Below are 19,471 nucleotides of genomic sequence, written 5' to 3' on the forward strand. Positions count from 1 at the left end.
ATTTTCGGAATGATTCTTTGTCTAGAAAAAAAAAAGCAGATTCTGCTTCTGTCTCCTTGTTTCTAGGCAACAGTCCATTTCTACTTTTCTTTATAAAAGCGCTGATCTACTTACCTGAAAGAGACTCTATCCATTAGCATCCTAAAAATCAAAAGATATTGAGAATGTCAGAACGTAAACAGTTGTGCTTTAAAACGGTCAGTTTAGATCTAAGGTTAAAGAGAGTTCGTCTCTCATGGATAACAAAATCACTATTTCTATCTGGATAGAAGGTCCATGTGATTCACGTTGCCACAGGGAAGGGAGCCAAGCAAGTCAGCGTAAACTACATGTTATCGACTTTAAGAGTGAATATCACAGAAAGATGAGTTAATTTGTCAGAATCTGAGAAGGACAAAGAGAGAAAAGTTAGAAAGTTGCAAAGTTTTTGTGATTCACTTGCAGGAATATGGTAGAATTTTGTACTCATTGAAATGACCAATTTGAGAGTCAAATGAGCTTGGAAGATGTGATGGAAATTTTTGAGTGATCAACCATTGCAGAAGGATGTAAACAAAGAAAACTGCCAAACTGCTGCATAAACTTTGCAGAACAATTGCTACATGAGCAAGAGAAGGAAGTAGATGGTTAAGCTTTGCAGAGCACATTGCTACATGAGCAAGATAAGGAAGTAGATGGTTAAGCTTGTAGAAGAATTCCATATAGGGTATGGAGTTATAACTGGGTCAGCTAATTGTGTAAGTCTTAATGTAACCTGCCCAGCACCAGCATATGTATAAAACCTGATGAAGTCAAGCGTGGAGCACGCCTTCCTCTTACTCAAGTGGTGGGAGGAACGCATCCTCTGCGCAGAGTCTGAAATAAAGAACTGGCTCTTATCCATGACAACGTGACTGAGTCTTTAGTATTAATTGCAAACCCTATCGTGACAATTTTATTTACCACGACAAAGGTTTGCCCAGATTGCAGTAGAAAGGGGACCTCCAATAATGCTCCTAACATGAAAAAGATAGCTTTGGGATTAGAATTTACAAGCTGAGAAAGAAAATGAACAGAAGCAAATCCTTTGGAGCCAGGAAACATTTTGGACTGATCCTGAGAACACAGAATATTTATTTAAAAGGTCAGTTTAAGTCGTGCCTGTGAAGTATTTTCTCTAGCTTAAAATGTGAAATATTGTGCTTTCAGCAATTAACTTGGAGGTTCTAAATTGTTTGGTTTCTATTAAGATCAAAGAAGGCTTTCATAGAACAAGGCTTACGGTGTTTTAGGTTTTATTGGTAGGGGGATTGAGTTCTGGAGCTGTGATGTCGTGCTGCAACTGTACAAAACGCTAGTGCAGCCTCGTTTGGAATATTGCGTGCAGTTCTGGAGACCCCATTACAGGAAAAATGTGGAAGCATTGGAAAAGGTGCAGAGGCGATTTACCAGGATGTTGCCTGGTCTGGAACAAAGGCCTTATGAAAAAAGGCTGAGGGACTTAGCCACCTTCTCTCCAATGAGAACAGACCTAAGAGGGGGATTTAATAGAGACATTCGAGATGATCAGGAGATTAGATAGGGTGGACAGCGAGAGTCTTTTTCCGAGGATGATGACGTCAGCTTGTATGAGGGGGCATACCTACAAATTGAGGAGTGATAGATTTAAGACAGATGTCAGAGGCAGGTTCTTTACTGAGAGTGGTAAGGGTGTGGAACGCCCTGCCTGCCAATGTAGTGAACTCAGCCACATCAGGGGCATTTAAACAGTCCTTGGATAAGCATATGGATGATGATGGGATAGTGTAGGGGCATGGGCTTAGATTGGTTCACAGGTCGGCACAACATTGTGGGCTGAAGGGCCTGTTCTGCGCTGTATTGTTCTATGTTCTATAGAAGTTAAAGTTTATGAATAGACAGAGAAAAGGTTTTTTTTAAAAACAGACAAATGAGTGTAAACACTCAATGCATTGAGCATGGCTGATAACAGCAGTGTATAGGTAATTACATGATTTACAGGTACATACAACAATGGCATCAAAAGCATTCTGTACACTTATATCAGAGTTCTGTACTTTATTTAATGACCAGGTCATTATTCTTAGAATGTACATTCACAGTATTAAATTTGCAGATTGAAAATTAGGCTGTAAACTCAAAGACCGATCCAGTTAAAGCACTGAGCATTCCCTTTTTACTTTAAAGCTTACATACTCATTAGGATAACTGACACATGGTTATTTGTCTGTTGTGCCCATTTAGCTGGATGTAAAAAAAGGCTTAAGTTACTTAGATATAAAGGGACTGCACCATTTGAAAATAGATATTTATACACAGTTTATATACATACACATACACAGTGAAGTTGATAACCAAAATAACTAATCAGTTAATAGTATCGAATAAACAAGTACCAATACTTTACAGGTGTCCCATTTTACTGACAAAAGACCCATAACAGAGAAGTGATAGTACAAGGCCACTGCCACTCTGGATGAGAGATGCTCACTTTGCCCCTGAATTTTACCCATTGTATTTTATAGCATACACACTAGGCTTCTTCCAGTAGGCACAGCATGTTTAAGGGTTTGATTTGGCTCCAAAAAGGTGAACCATCACCAGCTTATTCTTCGCAAAAAATTAATTCTGCCCTTCACCACAAGCAAACCATTCAAAAATGACAATACAAACAATGGAATTCCTTAATTTTACTCATATCAACAATGTTTCACGGTTTTGGAATTTCAGACCTTAGAAAACCATTTAGACGCAAGAAAGACAAAAACCTCTTATACGTATCCTCAATAACTTAGTTCAGTAATTTGGGTTTTACTGCCATAATTAAGATACATTCCATTAAGTTCAATGTTCCATTCCCATTTCCAAAAAGTCACGTGCAATGTTTTCTTCTATTCTTTGTAAAATGGCATTACTGGTGGCTAGTTCTATCTCCGAGTCAGGGCTACAAAGACCATGCGTACTTAGTTCTTCAAGGGCTCCATTTGGTTGCGTCTTAAAGATACAACTCAGTATTCTGAAGAAATGTGCAAGTGTGTGGATACTGGACACAGATTGTTGAGTCAAGAGGGGAAATTCATATACATTGCTGGAGCCAATTTCTTCTGCACAGTAAATTTCCTGCATTAAATAAGAAAAGAGAAGACTTTTTCTCATATTATGCATCAACTTCTGCACATAAAAGGATAAACACACAAGCAATTTCGAACACTAATCTGGTGAATGAAAGTTGAGTTACCTACGTAACTTCACAATAACTCTTTCCAATTTTTGTAGATGCACCATTGAAGCATCCTATCCAGAGACATCACAGCTTGGCAATGGCAACTGCTGCACCCAAGACATCAAGAAATTACAGAGTTGTAAATGCAGCCCAGTCCATCACAAGAACCAGCCTTCCTTCCATTGACTCCATCTATACCTCCCACTGCCTCAGGAAAGCAGGCAACATAATCAAAGACCCCCTCCCACCCCAGTTACACTCTCTTCCATCGGGCAGAGGAAATAAAAGTTTGAAAACATGTACAAACAGATTCAAGAACAGCTTCTTCCCTGCTGTCATCAGACTTACAAAAGGACCTCTCAAACTATCTCTGTACCTTCTCTGCAACTACTGACACTATTCTACATTTTGTTCCATTACTCATTTATATAAAAGTATGATTTGTCTGGATAGCATGCAAAACAATACTTTTCACTGTCGTACATGTAACACTAATAAATCAAGTCAAAACAAATCACATTTATGCACATCTGAAGCCCACCTCCACCGCACAGTCCCAGCTGAGCTTACTGTTTGATCAACTTTCAGGCAGAAACTGAAGTTTCAGCATTGTGTGAATATATTAATCCCCTCCACCACCTATGTTTTCTATAATTACACAAAGCCATGCTATATGGCTTGAGGTCACGATATGAGAAAGCTTCAAGTACAATAATAATTTCATTAAATCACTAGTTTTGAAGAACATATCAATAGTCCCTAAATATCTCTCACTACCGAGAATGCATTAACAACAAATTTAGATCATAAGACATAGGAGCAGAAAATAGGCCATTCAGCCCATTGAGTCTGTGCCACCATTAAATCATGGTTGAAATGTTCCTCAACCCCATTCTCCCACTTCTTCCCTGTAAGCCTTGATCCCCGTGACAATCAAGAACCTGTCTATCTCAGTCTTAAAATGTACTCACTGACCTGGCCTCCACAGCCTTCTCTGGCAGTGAATTCCATAGATTCACCACTCTTTGGCTGAAGAGGTTTCTTCTTATCTCCATTCTAAAAGGTCTTCACTTTACTCTAAGGTTGTGCCCTTGAGTCCTATTCTTTCCTATCAATGAAAGCATCTTCCCAACATCCACTCTGTCCAGATCATTCAGTATTCTGCAAGTTTCAATTATATCCTTCTCCGCCACCGCCCCCCCCTCCCCCCCGAACCACCCACCATCCTTCTAAACGCCAATGAATTTAGTCCCAGAGTCCTGAAACATTCCTCATATGTTAAGCTTTTCATCCCTGAGGCCACTCTCGTGAACCTCTTCTGAATCCGCTCCTAGGCCAGTACATCTTTCCTGAGACATGGGGCCCAGAACTGCACACAATACTCCAAAGCCTGACCAGAGCCTTATAAAAGCTTGAGTAGTACATCCCTGCTTTTATATCCAAGTCCTCTCAAAATAAATGCCAAATATGCATTTGCCTTCCTGACTAGTGACTCAACCTGCAAGCTTACCTTGAGAGAATCTGGACTAGAACTCCCAAGTGTCTATGCACTTTAGACTTCTGAATTTTCTCCCCATTTAGAAAACAGTCCATGCTTTTATTCTTCTTATCAAAGTGCATGGCTTCACACTTTCCCACGTAATACTCCATCTTCCACTTTTGTGCCCACTCTCCTAAGCTGTCCAAATCCTTCTGCAGCCTACTCACCTCCTCAATACTACCTGTCCCTTCACCCATCTTGGTATCATCTGCAAACTTAGCCAGAATGCCCACAGCTCCTTCATCCAGATCATTAAACGTACGAAGTGAAAGGTTGTGGTCCTAACACTGTCCCTTGCAGAACACTACTTGCTACCCTGAGAAGGACCCTTTTATACCCACTGTTCGCTTTCTGCCAGACAGCCAATCTTCTACCCATGCTAGCACCTTGTCTTTAACACCATGGACCTTTATCTTACTCAGCAGCCTCTTGTGCTGTTTAAGGTGGTTGAAGAAACAAAAGCTAACAGTAGCTATCCAAAATCTGCAACAAATTTGATTTAAACATTGACAACTTCAAGCACTTTGGTGAAAGCATGCACTTGCGGGGAAATGTCACCAAAGCCAAACTACAATAATGTAAGTTGGAGGACCCAACTATTTCAAATTAATTCAAAACACCCAAGTCAAGGTGAATAATTCAAAAAAGCCTCTAATTTGTTTCAGTTACTAAGGTGTAATAATTAAGTTTTCCTTTCGTGTTACTTTAAAAAATAGTGATATGGCTGGGGTGTATTCAGACATAATCTCTGCCTTCAATTCTGGATACACGAAAGAGGGTAGAACAAATGCAGACAGACTTTTTAAACAAAGCTCCATCCAAGTAATCATTGGAAAATGAAGGTTTTGCCTGAGAGAAAAAAAAATTCAGATGTTTACCAAGTTTTGAAAGGATAAACATTTACCCCATTTGTTTGCTGCAGAATATCCAGGATCCGTACAGCATATGGTTTATAAGCTTGGAACATTTCCACGACTTCCATTTGTGGGCTGCAATCTGCAGCATTCACCTCTGGAACAAAGGCCCACCTGTACCTAAAAATATCAAAGTTTTCAGCATCAACACAGAAGTATATAAAACATCCAGTGGAAAAAGGAATGGATCCAATGAAAATGCGAACAATAATAATACTGTGGAAATGAGGTGAACCACAACCAGACCAAGTTGGTTCTCACTGGAGTATTCTGAGAACCATCATCTCCTTGGCAAATCAAGATCCAGAATGCAAGAGGTGGAGGAAAATGTGGCAGAGAAGAAATCAAATGCAAATACAAAATAACTAGAAGGACCAGACCATATGGTCTCTCAAGCCTGTATCACAAATCAGTTGAATTATGGCAGAATTTCTACATTAACTCAATTTTTTTGCATGAACCTAGTGACCTTTAACATATCAATGCATAAAAAGTTATTTTTAAAATTTTCTTTTTAATACTAACTCTGCTGTGTCCTGAAAGGAAGGCTAGGATAATACTACAATCCCACAGTAAAATAGATTAGAAAGAAGGGACTCCCATACTCCCACGGTTGTCAGCTGTAACTAGATGATAAAACTCTTAACTGTAAGCCAGCAATTTGTGGGTTCAAGTCTCCCATGGAAATGAAAGCCTGCAACCCAGGTTTACTGTTCTAACACAGTGCTGAGGGAGTACTGTACTGTCAGAGGGGTCATCCCATTGTTGAGATAAGGCCCCATGTGGTTTTTCTAGTCGACACTACTATTCATTGTAAACTGATGTTTCAAGATGTATTCACTCACCTTCAACTCTGGTTTACATCAAATAAAAAGTCTGTAGCAGTCCTCAAATTATAATTTTACTCGTACCAGGGACCATTAACTCAAATATTGATATCAAAGGTTTTTTGGTCCAATCAAAAAACTCCATCCAGGCTATGGGTAAAACAATTCCACAGATTTTTTGTTAAATTGGGCAAGGAACAAGGCTTTTCGTCAGTTGGGAGGAGGCTGGATGTGGAAGTAAAGGCACTGACTAGGGAAACATAAGATAAATTTTTACGGCTGATCTGAGGTTACACTTCGAGAACATTCAAGATAGCAAACAAAACCCTTTGCGTTAACAAGTGACTCAAGTAAATGTTCACTGATGGCAAACAGATCAGTAACCAGATATAGCAAAGTCACAAGACATTGAACATTCATGTTGATACTGGATAAACAGTCAGGGTCAGGATCGGTGACAATGTTGTTTCTGGTGCTCACTGCCAAGGCACAGTGACCACTTGGACGAGTTGCCAAAGGAATATGAGCATCCTTGGAACCGTATTCCAGGATGGGTTCAACATCAGGATCCAAATTTCTGAATAATTGTACCATACTCAAAAATAAGTAACTCTCCATCTGTCTCCACAGGTGCTGCCAAACCTGCTGAGTTTCTCCAACATTCTTGGCATTTTTTTCAGGATTCATAGCTTCACTCATCATCAGGTAAGTTTGCCCCAACCAAAAAGAGATTTACCAATGATTTGTGGATTGACCACCAAGACTTCCCTTTCTCTTTCCCTTTTCCTACCAGGGAATGTCAAGTCCCCATTCTATGGAATTCTTACGTAACCAACAAATTGATGGAAATTGGTTTCCTCATTTTGGCAACTTGTCTTTTGGTTGGCACGCCCCTCTCCTTCTGATCAAACCTTACCAATGGTGTTTATGAGTAATCCTGGCCACAACTAATAAAAACCAAAAGAGCTGTGCATGTTGTAAGTCAGGAACAAAAACAGAAGTTGCTGGAAAAGCTCAGCAGGTCTGGCAGTATCTGTGAAGCAAAAAAAGTCAGAGTTAATATCTCGGAGCCAGCAAACCCATAATGTTAACAGTGATCATCATCTTCACAGATGCTGACAGCCTGCTGAGCTTCCTGCAACTTCTATTTTTGTTCACAACCAGTAATGCTTATTCAGGTAACAACACCACCTATTTCCCATGATGCTCATTCACATAACTGGCACCACCTATTTCCAGCATGTGCCAGAAACCAGGGAGTTTACTGTGCCAATCTAGACATTCTAATCTGCAGTATTTGACCCACAAGGAATCTCTGGAGTAACAAGAAAATAACGTACATAAGCAAAATATAAAAAAAAAGAATTTTGATACTACCAAAGAATTGTTACAAAAATGCAGCATCTCTCATCTCTGCAGACTTACATTTGAAATAAAGGCATTGCTTCTTGTGGGAAACAGAGTGCTGTATCGAGAAATTTACAGGCAGATAAGTACATGTCGAGATCATTCTGTTCCATGTCAAACAATGGGGATCCGTTTCCATTATTCACTTGAGATTTTTGACCTGTTTTGCTGAAAAATAAAGGAGATAGTAATTCCACCATCACTGTGAAGTACAGCTATATCCCTAAATATTAACATTAAAATAATTTCCTCCAAATTGCATGGTATTTTCTCACCAGGAAGTGTGTACTCCTTACTAAGTTAACAGTCTAAGAGTACCATCCAGCTTTCAATTTTTCACTGAAGGTGACCTGCCAGCATCTGCCGATCGGCTCTCAGCTATTAGTCTGACCCTCAGCTCACCGACACTCAGAACACCTTAAAACCAGCACAGACCTTCTCATAACACCAGTAATCTCGCTGACTTCAACGTTCAACATCAGTAATGATTCCCCTTTTGGTTAGGGTGGCACTAAATGTTGAGTTTTTGCTAGTTGGAACAGCATAGACTTATCAATCAATGAGCTGTTGTTTTGGATGACATGCTGCCTCAGTGGTTAGTGCTGCTGCCTCTTAGCACCAGGGTCCCAGGTACAATTCCAGTCTCTGACGACTGTGTGTGGAATTTGCACATTCTCCCCGTGTCTGCATGCAATTCCTCGGGTTTCCTTCCAATGTCCAAAGATGTGCAGGTCAGGTAGTTTGACTATCTGGATGTGAGGTTGCTCGCTGAGCTGGAAGGTTAGTTTTCAGACGTTTCGTCACCATTCTAGGTAACATCAGTAAGCCTCCGATGAAACTTCATCAGAGGCTCACTGATGTTACCTAGAATGGTGACGAAACGTCTGAAAACTAACCTTCCAGCTCAGCGAGCAAACTCACATCCAGAAACTCAACCTGAGCTACAAGTCTTCTCAAAACTTGCTAGTTTGACTATGCTAAATTGCCCATAAAGTGCAGGCTAGCTGGATCAGCTGTGGAAAATACAGGGTTAGAGAGAAGTGGGGTGGGTGGGGGGGGGGAGCAGGAGAAGGAAAAGAAGGGGAAAAAACCCACTCTTCAGAGGGTGGGTGAGTGTGGACACAATGGACTAAATTAGCTACTCCCACACTGCAGAGATTCTCTGAAACCTACCCATAAACTTTCACTCACTAATTAAAATTAATATTTTGCATGATTTTTTTCCACTTTTAGACTGTATCTAGATTCTCACCACTGGGATCCTTCAAGCTTTTATAGATTCATAGAACCCCTACAGTGTGGAAACAAGCTATTCAGCCCAACAGGTCCACACTGCCCCTCTGAAGAGCATCCCACCCTGACTCATTCCCCTACCCCTACATTTCCCCATGTCTAACCCAACTAACCTAAATGTCCCTGGACGCTATGGACAAAGTAGCATGGCCAATCCACTTACCCTGCACATCTTTGGAATGTGGGAGGAAACCCATGCAGACACAGGGTGGAATTGAAACCAGGTCCCTAGTGAGAGACAGCAGTGCTAACCACTGTGCCACCCTCAGAACCAATATTGCAACAAATCACATCAGTTATACTAGTTTTTAAAAAAAATTATTTCACATCATGCACAGTCTGTTTTGAGATATTGTTAACCATGTTTCCTGAGCCCAGGTGCAACTTCCATTCTTCTGACCCTCTACTAATAAAATAGCTGATGTTATTTCAGTTGACATGTGAAGTTTCAAACCTCACTTTCACTTCTGCCAAGTCCACTACACCATCCTGTGTACTTTTTCCAGTTAGAAAAAACTACAGAACAGTGAATAAAGATATAAACTAGCAAACAAATATTAAATGTTAAAGATGAAAAATATATGACTGAAAATACAGTGATTAAGAGACTAGGCCACCATAGGTTTCTAAGGACTGATGACAATTTGGCTGAGTCATTGCAAATGATCGAGATGATGGCAATCATGGTTCAATCACTACTATAATTAGTTCCATCTCAGAAGATCTTTTTCCACTTCATTTTGGCCTAGTTAAAAGGGAGGCAATGGTTTAGTGGTACTAGCACTTAACTATTAATCCAGAAATCCTGGTCACGTCCTGGGGACTGGGGTTCAAATCCCACCATGGCAGATGGTGGAATTTGAATTCCCTGGAAGAAAATGAAAAATCTGGAATCAGATGTCTAATGGTGACCACAAATCTATTGGCAATTGTTAGGAAAAACCCATCTGGTTCACTAATTATCCTTTAGGGAAGGAAACTGCCCTCCTTACCCAGTCTGGCCTACATGTGACTCCAGACCAATTGCAATGTAGTTCACCTTAAAATGCCCTTTGGGCAGTTAGGGTATCCTGGCCTTGCCAAAAATGCCCTCAATGAAAAATAAATTTAATTAACTCAAAGCAGTTTAGACTACATTCTATCAGTTCACTTAACCTCTGAAATCTTCTCTATTGTAATATGTTTGATGTTATAGATGGTTACATTTTAAACATGGCCTCCTCCTCGTTCTGCTCAGAGACAAGTTCATGCTACTTCATAACAATTCTGCCCAGTGACAAAACATATTAGACTTCTGGAGGTGTAAAGTCCAAGGAGTCACCAAACTGGACATTAGAGCTGGCAGTCATTTTGAACATGAAGTGAAAGCACTGTCAAAAGGATACTGGAACGATGTTTAGTCTAGGTTTGCAGCAAGTCTTTGTTACAGCAAAGTCTCAAAACACAGAATCTCTTCATATGAACCAGAGTTAGTTTCTGGGAAATTAATTATCATTGAAGGGAAGAAATAGTCTGTACAGGATTATAACAACTCAATCTCCAACTCCTTTAATATGATCATAGAATATTATTAACTCAAAAGCACCAGTTTCTTCATGAAGTAAATAGTGATCAATCATCTCTTTCATTCATGGCTCTATTTTCACATTGGCTCAGATCGAAGATTGGACCAAATTACAGAACATCTACTTGTCATCACCATCTCAAAGCTTCAAATGAGCCTCCACTGCATTTTCCACTATTTAAGTTACCTAAAAGAAGTGGAATTGTTTCCTTGTTCCAAGAATTCTCATTTTAAGTAATTATACAACTCTTAACAGGTTTTACACACATCAGTAAGCTGCAATAAAAATACCCAAATTATAGTTCACTTCCAGCATAACTTCCTTCTTACCAGTGCATTTGATGTTTTAATCTATTCCATTTATACCAGTCATTACTTAATTGAAGTCAACTCCCTTGTCCTATCAAACATGCTCGTCTACATCCTATGCTGAATTTCAGATGAGTCGAACAGTGTGGTGTTCTCATTCTGTTCTAGGCTTCGCCCAGCCACTACATCTGTTTTGAATCAGTATATCCCCTCTTCTCAACTTTTGTGCTTGTGTTTCAAAATTATTTTAAAGAAATTACTTTTTAACCTCATAGTCAGGAAGAGGAACTTGGGCTGATTTGCTGGGCTTGGAGGTTAATTATAGAACCTCAAATGAGGACAGTGAACTCAAAACAGATCATGGAATAAAGATCCAAGATCGTCTTTAATTGTCTGCAGGAATTAGTCACTGGATAGTTATTCTAAATCAATTTTTTGGACATGTTGTGATACACCTCTAGGGAAGGCGGGGCTTGGAACTTGAACCCAGACCTTCAGGACCAGAGGTAGTAGCACTGCCACTATAACTTACCAGTTACAGAATAATTTACACTAATAAGACTACATTACAAGAGCTTGCATATTTTCTAAATCAACCTGTTCAGTTATTACACACCTCTGGTGTAGGTAGGACTTGAATCCTGGATCAAAGGTAGGGACATGATCATTACACTACAACAGCCCCAGAATCTCAGTTTGATTGGATAAGTTATCTGACCCTGCCAAAATAATTAAGCACAGATGAAGTATTATTCTTGAACTTCTCATATACACGTAGGCCGAAGATGTCTCCGCATTTACTTGCTTACTGATTTGTCCTCCATAGATGCTGCCAGATCCGCACTTTCTGCTGTTATTTATTATCCAAGTATTTACTCACTGAGCATTCAGGAAAATTTTGTTCTCAGTAACAAATTTAAAATAAGACCTCTCGATCTCATGTTGTCTGGGTACCCTTTTTCTATAACTGGAACTCTAAGTAAAAAGTGTGTTTAACTTTCAACCAGGAAACTTACTTTGAAACAATTTCGAGTAATTCCTCCTCCAGCTGCATGAACACCTGAACCTAAGGAAGATAGAAGTTCAGTATTGGTATTTTTAACATTAGAATGGTGAGTTCCTTTCTATCCTTCTGCTGTAGCTATTTTTCTGTAGTCTTTTTCTACAACATTGGAGGATTTGAGAGTTATAAAAAATAAGCTTGGACTTGTTTCACTTGAGCGAAGGAGTTTGAGGGCTGGTCTTAGAGGTTTATTTAAAAATGAGGGGCATGGATAAAGGGAGGATCATTTCCCTAGGGTGGGAGGATTCAAAATTAAAGTGAGGGAAGAAAAAGATTTTCCTAAAAAAAAAAGACAAGGGTCAACTTTTCTTTTTAAATTCAGAGTCTGGTTCATGTATCAAATGAACTGCCAGGGAAAGTGGTGGATGCGGATACAGTTACAAAATGCGAAAGACATTTAGATAAATACGAGTAGGAAACAGTTTGGAGGGATATGGGCAAATGCAGGCAAGTGGGACTAGTTTGGTTTTGGAACATGGTCAGCTTGGGCTCGTTGGACCAAAGGGTCTGTTTCCATGCTGTATGACTATATAATAGATTTACTTCCTTAGGAAAGGAAACGAAACAGAAAGGAACTTATTTTGAATAAATAGAAATTAGGATACGATCAAAAAGCCTGGAAGTTAGCAGCATAAAAAAATGCTCCTTAATTAAAAATAAAGAGAAAGATGTTGCTGCTGTTATTCTCCAAGAGATCAGTTGCAGGGTAGCATTGCAGGGGACAATATTGTGCAACTTTCTCACCGTGGCTGAGGAAACAATTAAGGTGCAAAAATTCTTCAGCAGTTAGGGAGTCTTATTTCCCCCAAAAAGTTCTCATTGTACAGCTTGGTTTGTCAATCAAACTGTCCCTTGGTTACATAATGCATACCTGAGGTTGGTTGCCACCAGCACAGAATTAAAATAGCAGTATCTGAATTCACCAAACATAGCACATTTTAAATGATGCTCATTGTTGAACTGGATCAGCTTTTTGCACATGGAATTTTGCCAATTATAAATAATGACTTCTGCTTTTATGATTTCCCCACACAGTTCAAAATAATGTACTGATTGCAAATGAAACAGCAATATTGTTGATTCCCAATTAAGTTCAGTTTCAATACTATACAATAAATCAGCAATGAATGGACACCAAACAGTTAAAATAGCTGAAACTTGGAGGAACTTTCAATTACAGCATGGAATCTATTTTTTTAAAGCAGGTTCTTGTGATAGACTCGAGTTTTTCTCCGCAATTCTTCTTGTAAATTAGCTCAAATTAAATTAATACATCATGAAAACATGGTTATTTTGTGGCAAATACTGCTTTCACTACTTATTTGAGAATCAACAACGGCCACATTTCTCAGTTTTGAACATAACCACAAACATGATGCCACAGTCTGGCAGAGCAATCAGACAAACTCTTCTTCCCTTACCAGCTCAGTCACCATGATCGGCCAGAGTGAAGTGAGATGCTGTGGAGAAATTCTCATCAGCAACACTCTGAAGGTCAGAAACATTTGGGCAGTGACAACTGAAGACATCCCCACACGAAGAGTTTCTGTCATGCGCTCTACAAATAAAAAGGGGTAGTGGACATATTAGCAGTGGCTCTACAGTGGACCATGCACTCATCTATAATGGATTAAAGTCTGTCCCATTGTGGACAAAAGACCTATTAACTACTTCACTTTGTGCAGGAAACAATTTTCAGCTCCATTTGTCTTAAAAATAGGCAACATCACAGACAAGACAGTGTGTGTTGGAGCTGGAATGCATGCAAACACACAATTTAGCAGCAGCAGCACATCAAGTCCCATGAGCCTGGTCTGCTATTCACCGATGATGGCTGTTCAGATTGTAACTCCACTCCGCATGCCTACCAAACTCCATATAATACTTCACTCCCTTGCTCAACAAGCTTCAATCACCTGTGTCTTCAAAATATCCGAGGAGATAGGGCTTCCCGACCTTTTCAGCAGGAGAGCTCCAAAGACTCATGATATGTGGAATAAAGTTTGCCTTATCCCCGTTTTAAATGGGCAGCCGCTGACTATTTCTACATAAAGATCTTGAGTTCTAGATTCTCCTAAAAGAGAGGGAATGTCGCCTCTGTACCTACCCTCAAAAGGTCTTGCAAGTTTCAATCAAGCTGCCTCTTACACTTCTAACATCCAGATAAAAGCCCAGCCTGTCCAACATTTCTTTTAAAGCAGCTCCCTCTCACACCTGCCCAAAACCTGAATTAATACAGCAAGCCTTCTCTGAACTGCTTCCATTATTTTTACAGCCTTAAACATATTGACTTATCCTGTGTACAGTACTCCAGATGCACTCTCACCAGTGTCCTGTATAATTGAATCTCCCTACTTTTGTATTCAATTCCCGTTGCAATAAATTATATTCTATTAGCTAACTTAATTTTTGTGATTAGATTTCAATCAGTTGCCACTCATACATGAGGACACTCGGATTCCTCAGCAGCTTCGAGCTCTGCAACGTCTCACCGTTTGCATAATATACTTGTTAAAAATTCTTTGTGCCAAGACAGACAACATCTTTCTCCTAATTGTCCTCCAACTGTCACATACCAACCGGTCTCCTCTCCTTATCCCAACCTACAATCGGTGTTGACATCCCTATGCAACATGTCAGGTATAGTGAAAATGGACCATCAATATACAACTTTTATCATTGAACTTTAATATCTGACAACTTAATGGTCAAGAGGTGGATTTAAAAGGGACAAATATGAAAGTGTTCACTGTGCTTACCTGACTAGGCTGACCCAAGCTCATGAACCCAATCAGTAAACAAGTATCAGCCTGAATCAAAACTACGATCAGTACATTAAAAAAAACTCAGATCTGTATCTTCCGGTTGATTCACACCTTTTTGAAGCTACATGTGAAATGAAAGGTTGTCTGTGGAGTATTCAATTTAAAAAAAACACAAGAATCAGCAGACTCAGGAACATGTACAAACCAACTTGCATGAATGGTTGCTTTGGAGCAGCACAGGACAAGATAAGAAAACATGGATTTGTGAACAAGAGTCTACCTGTGTCTGACTCTCTCCTGTTCTTTCCTTCAAACTCAAGCTCAGACACTAGTTGATGAAAAGCAACATTCAACAAGTGACCTAGAACTCTGGGACATCAGCAGTTTCACTATAACCAAGGAAACAGGATGGTAACAAAACCGTTGGACACTGGCTTCAATCATAGTTGAATGATTCTAAAAATAACAAAAAACTGTAACTGCTTGCCCCTTCTTGTTTGTATTCCATTTCTTTGCGAAGGGGGTGGAGTGGGTGTGGATGCATGGGTGTTGTCATGTTTTGTTATTCTTTTGGGTGATAAAACTCCACCCTCTCTCTCACTCAAGAAACCCTTGGGATCAGCTCTCTATCCTTTTTGATCTGGTTGACTAAGTTTAATTGAAGAGTGGTAGTTACTGATTAAAACAGAAATGATTTTGAATGACAGAGGGTTTAAACAGGAAGCCAAATGATCTCTCTTCGCCTGGTCATATCAAATATCACTGGAGATCGACCAGCAATAGGAGATCCTTCCAATTTCCTTTCCTCACTAGAAGATGCTTAGATATAGTGCCACAGGTAGTCATTGTTGTAAATGAATGATTAAAATTTCATTGCCAAATCCTGAAATGATTGCAAGTGGCGACCATTACTCATAATAGAAGTTTGGTTTTGTTTAGTGTAAAACAGACTTTGGCAAGGCAGTACTATGAAAGCACAACAGCATTATTACCACGACACTCTGGGCAGCAGCAAGATCTTCAAATAAACAGTCCCCAGTCACGTGAGTCATTGTGGCACATACAAATGTAGCCCCTCTGCCAGATTCCTCCTCCTGCAATGGTGTCTCTGATGGATGGTCATAAACCAAAAAGTAGGACAAAACGTAACCCAGCAATTTATTGCCTACAGTCACTTACAATTAGTCAGATTATCAGTACAACAATGCAAAGAGTCATCAACAATGCTATCAAACTGCACTTAAGCAACAACATGCTCACTCATGCTCAGTTGGGTTCCATCAGGGCCACTCAGCTCCTGACCTCATTACAACCTTGATTCAAACCTAGACAAAACAGCTGAATTCCAAAAAAGGTGAGGACAGAGTGACTGCCTTTGACAAAACCAGATTTGAACAAGTGTGACATCAAGGATCCCAAGCAAAACTGGGGAATCAGAGCAAAAATATCTCCACAGGTTGGAATCATACAGGAACACAGGAAGAAGTTTTTCAAATTAATTAATGGGATGAAGGCATCACTGGCCAGGCCAGCATTTATTCCCCATCCCTAATTGCCCAGTGGGCAGATCAGAGTCAACCATATTGCTGTGGGTCTGGAGTCACATATAAGTCAGACCAAGTAAGGATGGCAGTTTCCTTCCCTAAAAGGAAATGAGTGAACCAGATGGGTTTTTCCCCAACAATCGACAATGGATTCATGGTCATCGTAAGGCTGCTAATTCCAGATATTTTATTTAATTCAAATTCCACCAACTACTATGGTGGGATTCAAACCCAGGTCCCCTGTGCGTTATCTGTATCTCTGGATTAACAATACTACTAGGCCATCACTTACCCCTTCCATTGTTGGAAGTCAGCTACCTTGGCTCCAGGTCATCGCATGGGCCCCAGCAATGCCTGCCTCTTTGTAGGTTACGTGCTCCCACTTCCTACAGACTAAGTGGGTGGCCAAGGGCCCTGGTCGACCATTCGTCTCAGCCTGCGCCTGCCCCACCAAACTCATCTCCACCTAGCTGGACTCCATTTTCTCCCCTTTGGTCCAGGAACTCCCTACCTACGTCTGTGACACCACCCACGCCCTCCACCTCCTCCAGGACTTCCAATTCCCTGGCCCCCAACACCTCATCTTCACCATGGACGTCCAGTCCCTATACACCTACATTCCGCATGCAGATGGCCTCAAGGCCCTCCGCTTCTTCCTGTCCCGCAGGCCCGACCAGTCCCCCTCCACCGACACCCTCATCCGCCTAGCCGAACTCGTCCTCACCCTCAACAACTTCTCTTTTGACTCCTCCCACTTCTTACAGACTAAGGGGGTGGCCATGGACACCCGCATGGGCCCCAGCTATGCCTGCCTCTTTGTAGGTTACGTGGAACAGTCCCTCTTCCGCACCTACACAGACCCCAAACCCCACCTCTTCCTCCGGTACATTGATGACTGTATCGGCGCCGCCTCTTGCTCCCCAGAGGAGCTCGAACAGTTCATCCACTTCACCAACACCTTCCACCACAACCTTCAGTTCACCTGGGCCATCTCCAGCACATCCCTCACCTTCCTGGACCTCTCAGTCTCCATCTCAGGCAACCAGCTTGTAACTGATGTCCATTTCAAGCCCATCGACTCCCACAGCTACCTAGAATACACCTCCTCCCACCCACCCTCCTGCAAAAATTCCATCCCCTATTCCCAATTCCTCCGCCTCCGCTCCCACGACAAGACATTCCACTCCCGCACATCCCAGATGTCCAAGTTCTTCAAGGACCGCAACATCCCCCCCCACAGTGATCAAGAACGCCCTTGACCGCATCTCCCGTATTTCCCGCAACACATCCCTCACACCCCGCCCCCGCCACAACCGCCCTAAGAGGATCCCCCTCGTTCTCACACACCACCCTACCAACCTCCGGATACAACGCATCATCCTCCGACACTTCCGCCATCTACAATCCGACCCCACCACCCAAGACATTTTTCCATCCCCACCCGTCTGCTTTCCGGAGAGTCCACTCTCTCCGTGACTCCCTTGTTCGCTCCACACTGCCCTCCAATCCCACCACACCCGGCACCTTCCCCTGCAACCGCAGGAAATGCTACACTTGCCCCCACACCACCTCCCTCACCCCGTTTCCAGGCCCCAAGATGACATTCCACATTAAGCAGAGGTCCACCTGCACATCTGCCAATGTGGTATACTGCATCCACTGTACCCGGTGTGGCTTCCTCTACATTGGGGAAACCAAGCGGAGGCTTGGGGACCGCTTTGCAGAACACCTCCGCTCAGTTCGCAACAAACAACTGCACCTCCCAGTCGCAAACCATTTCTACTCCCCCTCCCATTCTTTAGATGACATGTCCATCATGGGCCTCCTGCAGTGCCACAATGATGCCACCCAAAGGTTGCAGGAACAGCAACTCATATTCCACCTGGGAACCCTGCAGCCTAATGGTATCAATGTGGACTTCACCAGTTTCAAAATCTCCCCTTCCCCCACTGCATCCCTAAACCAGCCCAGTTCGTCCCCTCCCCCCAATGCACCACACAACCAGCCCAGCTCTTCCCCTCCACCCACTGCATCCCAAAACCAGTCCAACCTGTCTCTGCCTCCCTAACCTGTTCTTCCTCTCACCTATCCCTTCCTCCCACCCCAAGCCACACTCCCATCTACCTACTAACCTCATCCCCCCTCCTTGACCTGTCCGTCTTCCCTGGACTAATCTATCCCCTCTCTACCTCCCCACCTATCTTCCTTTCTCTCCATCTTCGGTCCACCTCCCCCTCTCTCCCTATTTATTCCAGAACCCTCACCCCATCCCCCTCTCTGATGAAGGGTCGAGGCCCGAAACGTCAGCTTTTGTGCTCCTGAGATGCTGCTTGGCCTGCTGTGTTCATCCAGCCTCACATTTTATTATCTTGGATTCTCCAGCATCTGCAGTTCCCATTATCTCTGATACTGTATAAGCCCTACCTTGGTTTGGCTTTCTGAAGTGCAACACCTCACACTTAGCCTGCATTGAATTGCATTTGCCAATTCTCAGCCCACTTCCCCATCTGATCAAGATCCCTCCAATTTTTGATACCTTCCTCGATGTCAACTACCTCCTAATTTTGTATCATCTGAAAACTTACTCATCAAACCTTGTACATTCACAGCCAGCTCATTTATGTAAATAACGAGTCACAAAAGGTCCCAGCACCGACCTGTGGCACAGCACTCGAGCTTCCGTCTGAGAAAAAACCTTCAACCCATCACTCTGACTCCTGCCATCGAGCCAGTTTTGAATCCAGTTAGCTAGCTCTCCTTGGATCCCATGCGACCTAACATTCATGACTAGCCTGCTGTGCAAGCCCTTGCCAAATGCCTTACTGAAGTCCACCTAGTCAAAATCCACCACCCGACCCTCATCAATCCACTTGGTTACCGCTTCAAAACAAAAACTCAATGATTTGTCAGACATGACTTCCCAAGCACAAATCCCTGCTGACCGTCCCTAATCGGACCTTGACTATTCAAAAGATGGTTGATCCTGTCCCTCTCCAATAATTTGCCTACCAATGATATCAGGGTC

The 19,471-nt window shown here is 41.8% G+C and overlaps 1 protein-coding gene and 1 long non-coding RNA gene across 6 annotated transcripts in view; one reads left to right on the forward strand and one right to left on the reverse strand.

The window, feature by feature from the left end:
- The first annotated feature begins 819 nt into the window (after positions 1–819).
- On the forward strand, positions 820–3,734 carry LOC132210433 (uncharacterized). The gene is made up of 2 exons (XR_009446544.1): positions 820–1,123; positions 3,274–3,734. It is a non-coding gene; the product is annotated as an uncharacterized LOC132210433 (long non-coding RNA).
- Positions 2,042–19,471, reverse strand: part of dop1b (DOP1 leucine zipper like protein B) — a 154,764-nt gene continuing 137,334 nt past the window's right edge. For 4 of the 5 annotated variants that reach the window (XM_059650177.1, XM_059650179.1, XM_059650178.1 and 1 more), the window contains 5 exons: positions 13,559–13,695; positions 12,091–12,140; positions 7,927–8,076; positions 5,665–5,794; positions 2,042–3,117 (listed from right to left, as the gene is read on the reverse strand). In XM_059650177.1, the coding sequence (XP_059506160.1) occupies positions 2,842–3,117; positions 5,665–5,794; positions 7,927–8,076; positions 12,091–12,140; positions 13,559–13,695 (743 nt within the window). In that variant the 3' untranslated portion in view covers positions 2,042–2,841. Of the gene's footprint in view, positions 3,118–5,664; positions 5,795–7,926; positions 8,077–12,090; positions 12,141–13,558; positions 13,696–19,471 lie in introns of those variants that run through there. The other variant, XM_059650181.1, reaches the window with a different exon arrangement.

This window comes from Stegostoma tigrinum, chromosome 12 (assembly GCF_030684315.1).
Source record: "Stegostoma tigrinum isolate sSteTig4 chromosome 12, sSteTig4.hap1, whole genome shotgun sequence".
In the NCBI taxonomy this organism is placed as follows: domain Eukaryota; kingdom Metazoa; phylum Chordata; class Chondrichthyes; order Orectolobiformes; family Stegostomatidae; genus Stegostoma; species Stegostoma tigrinum.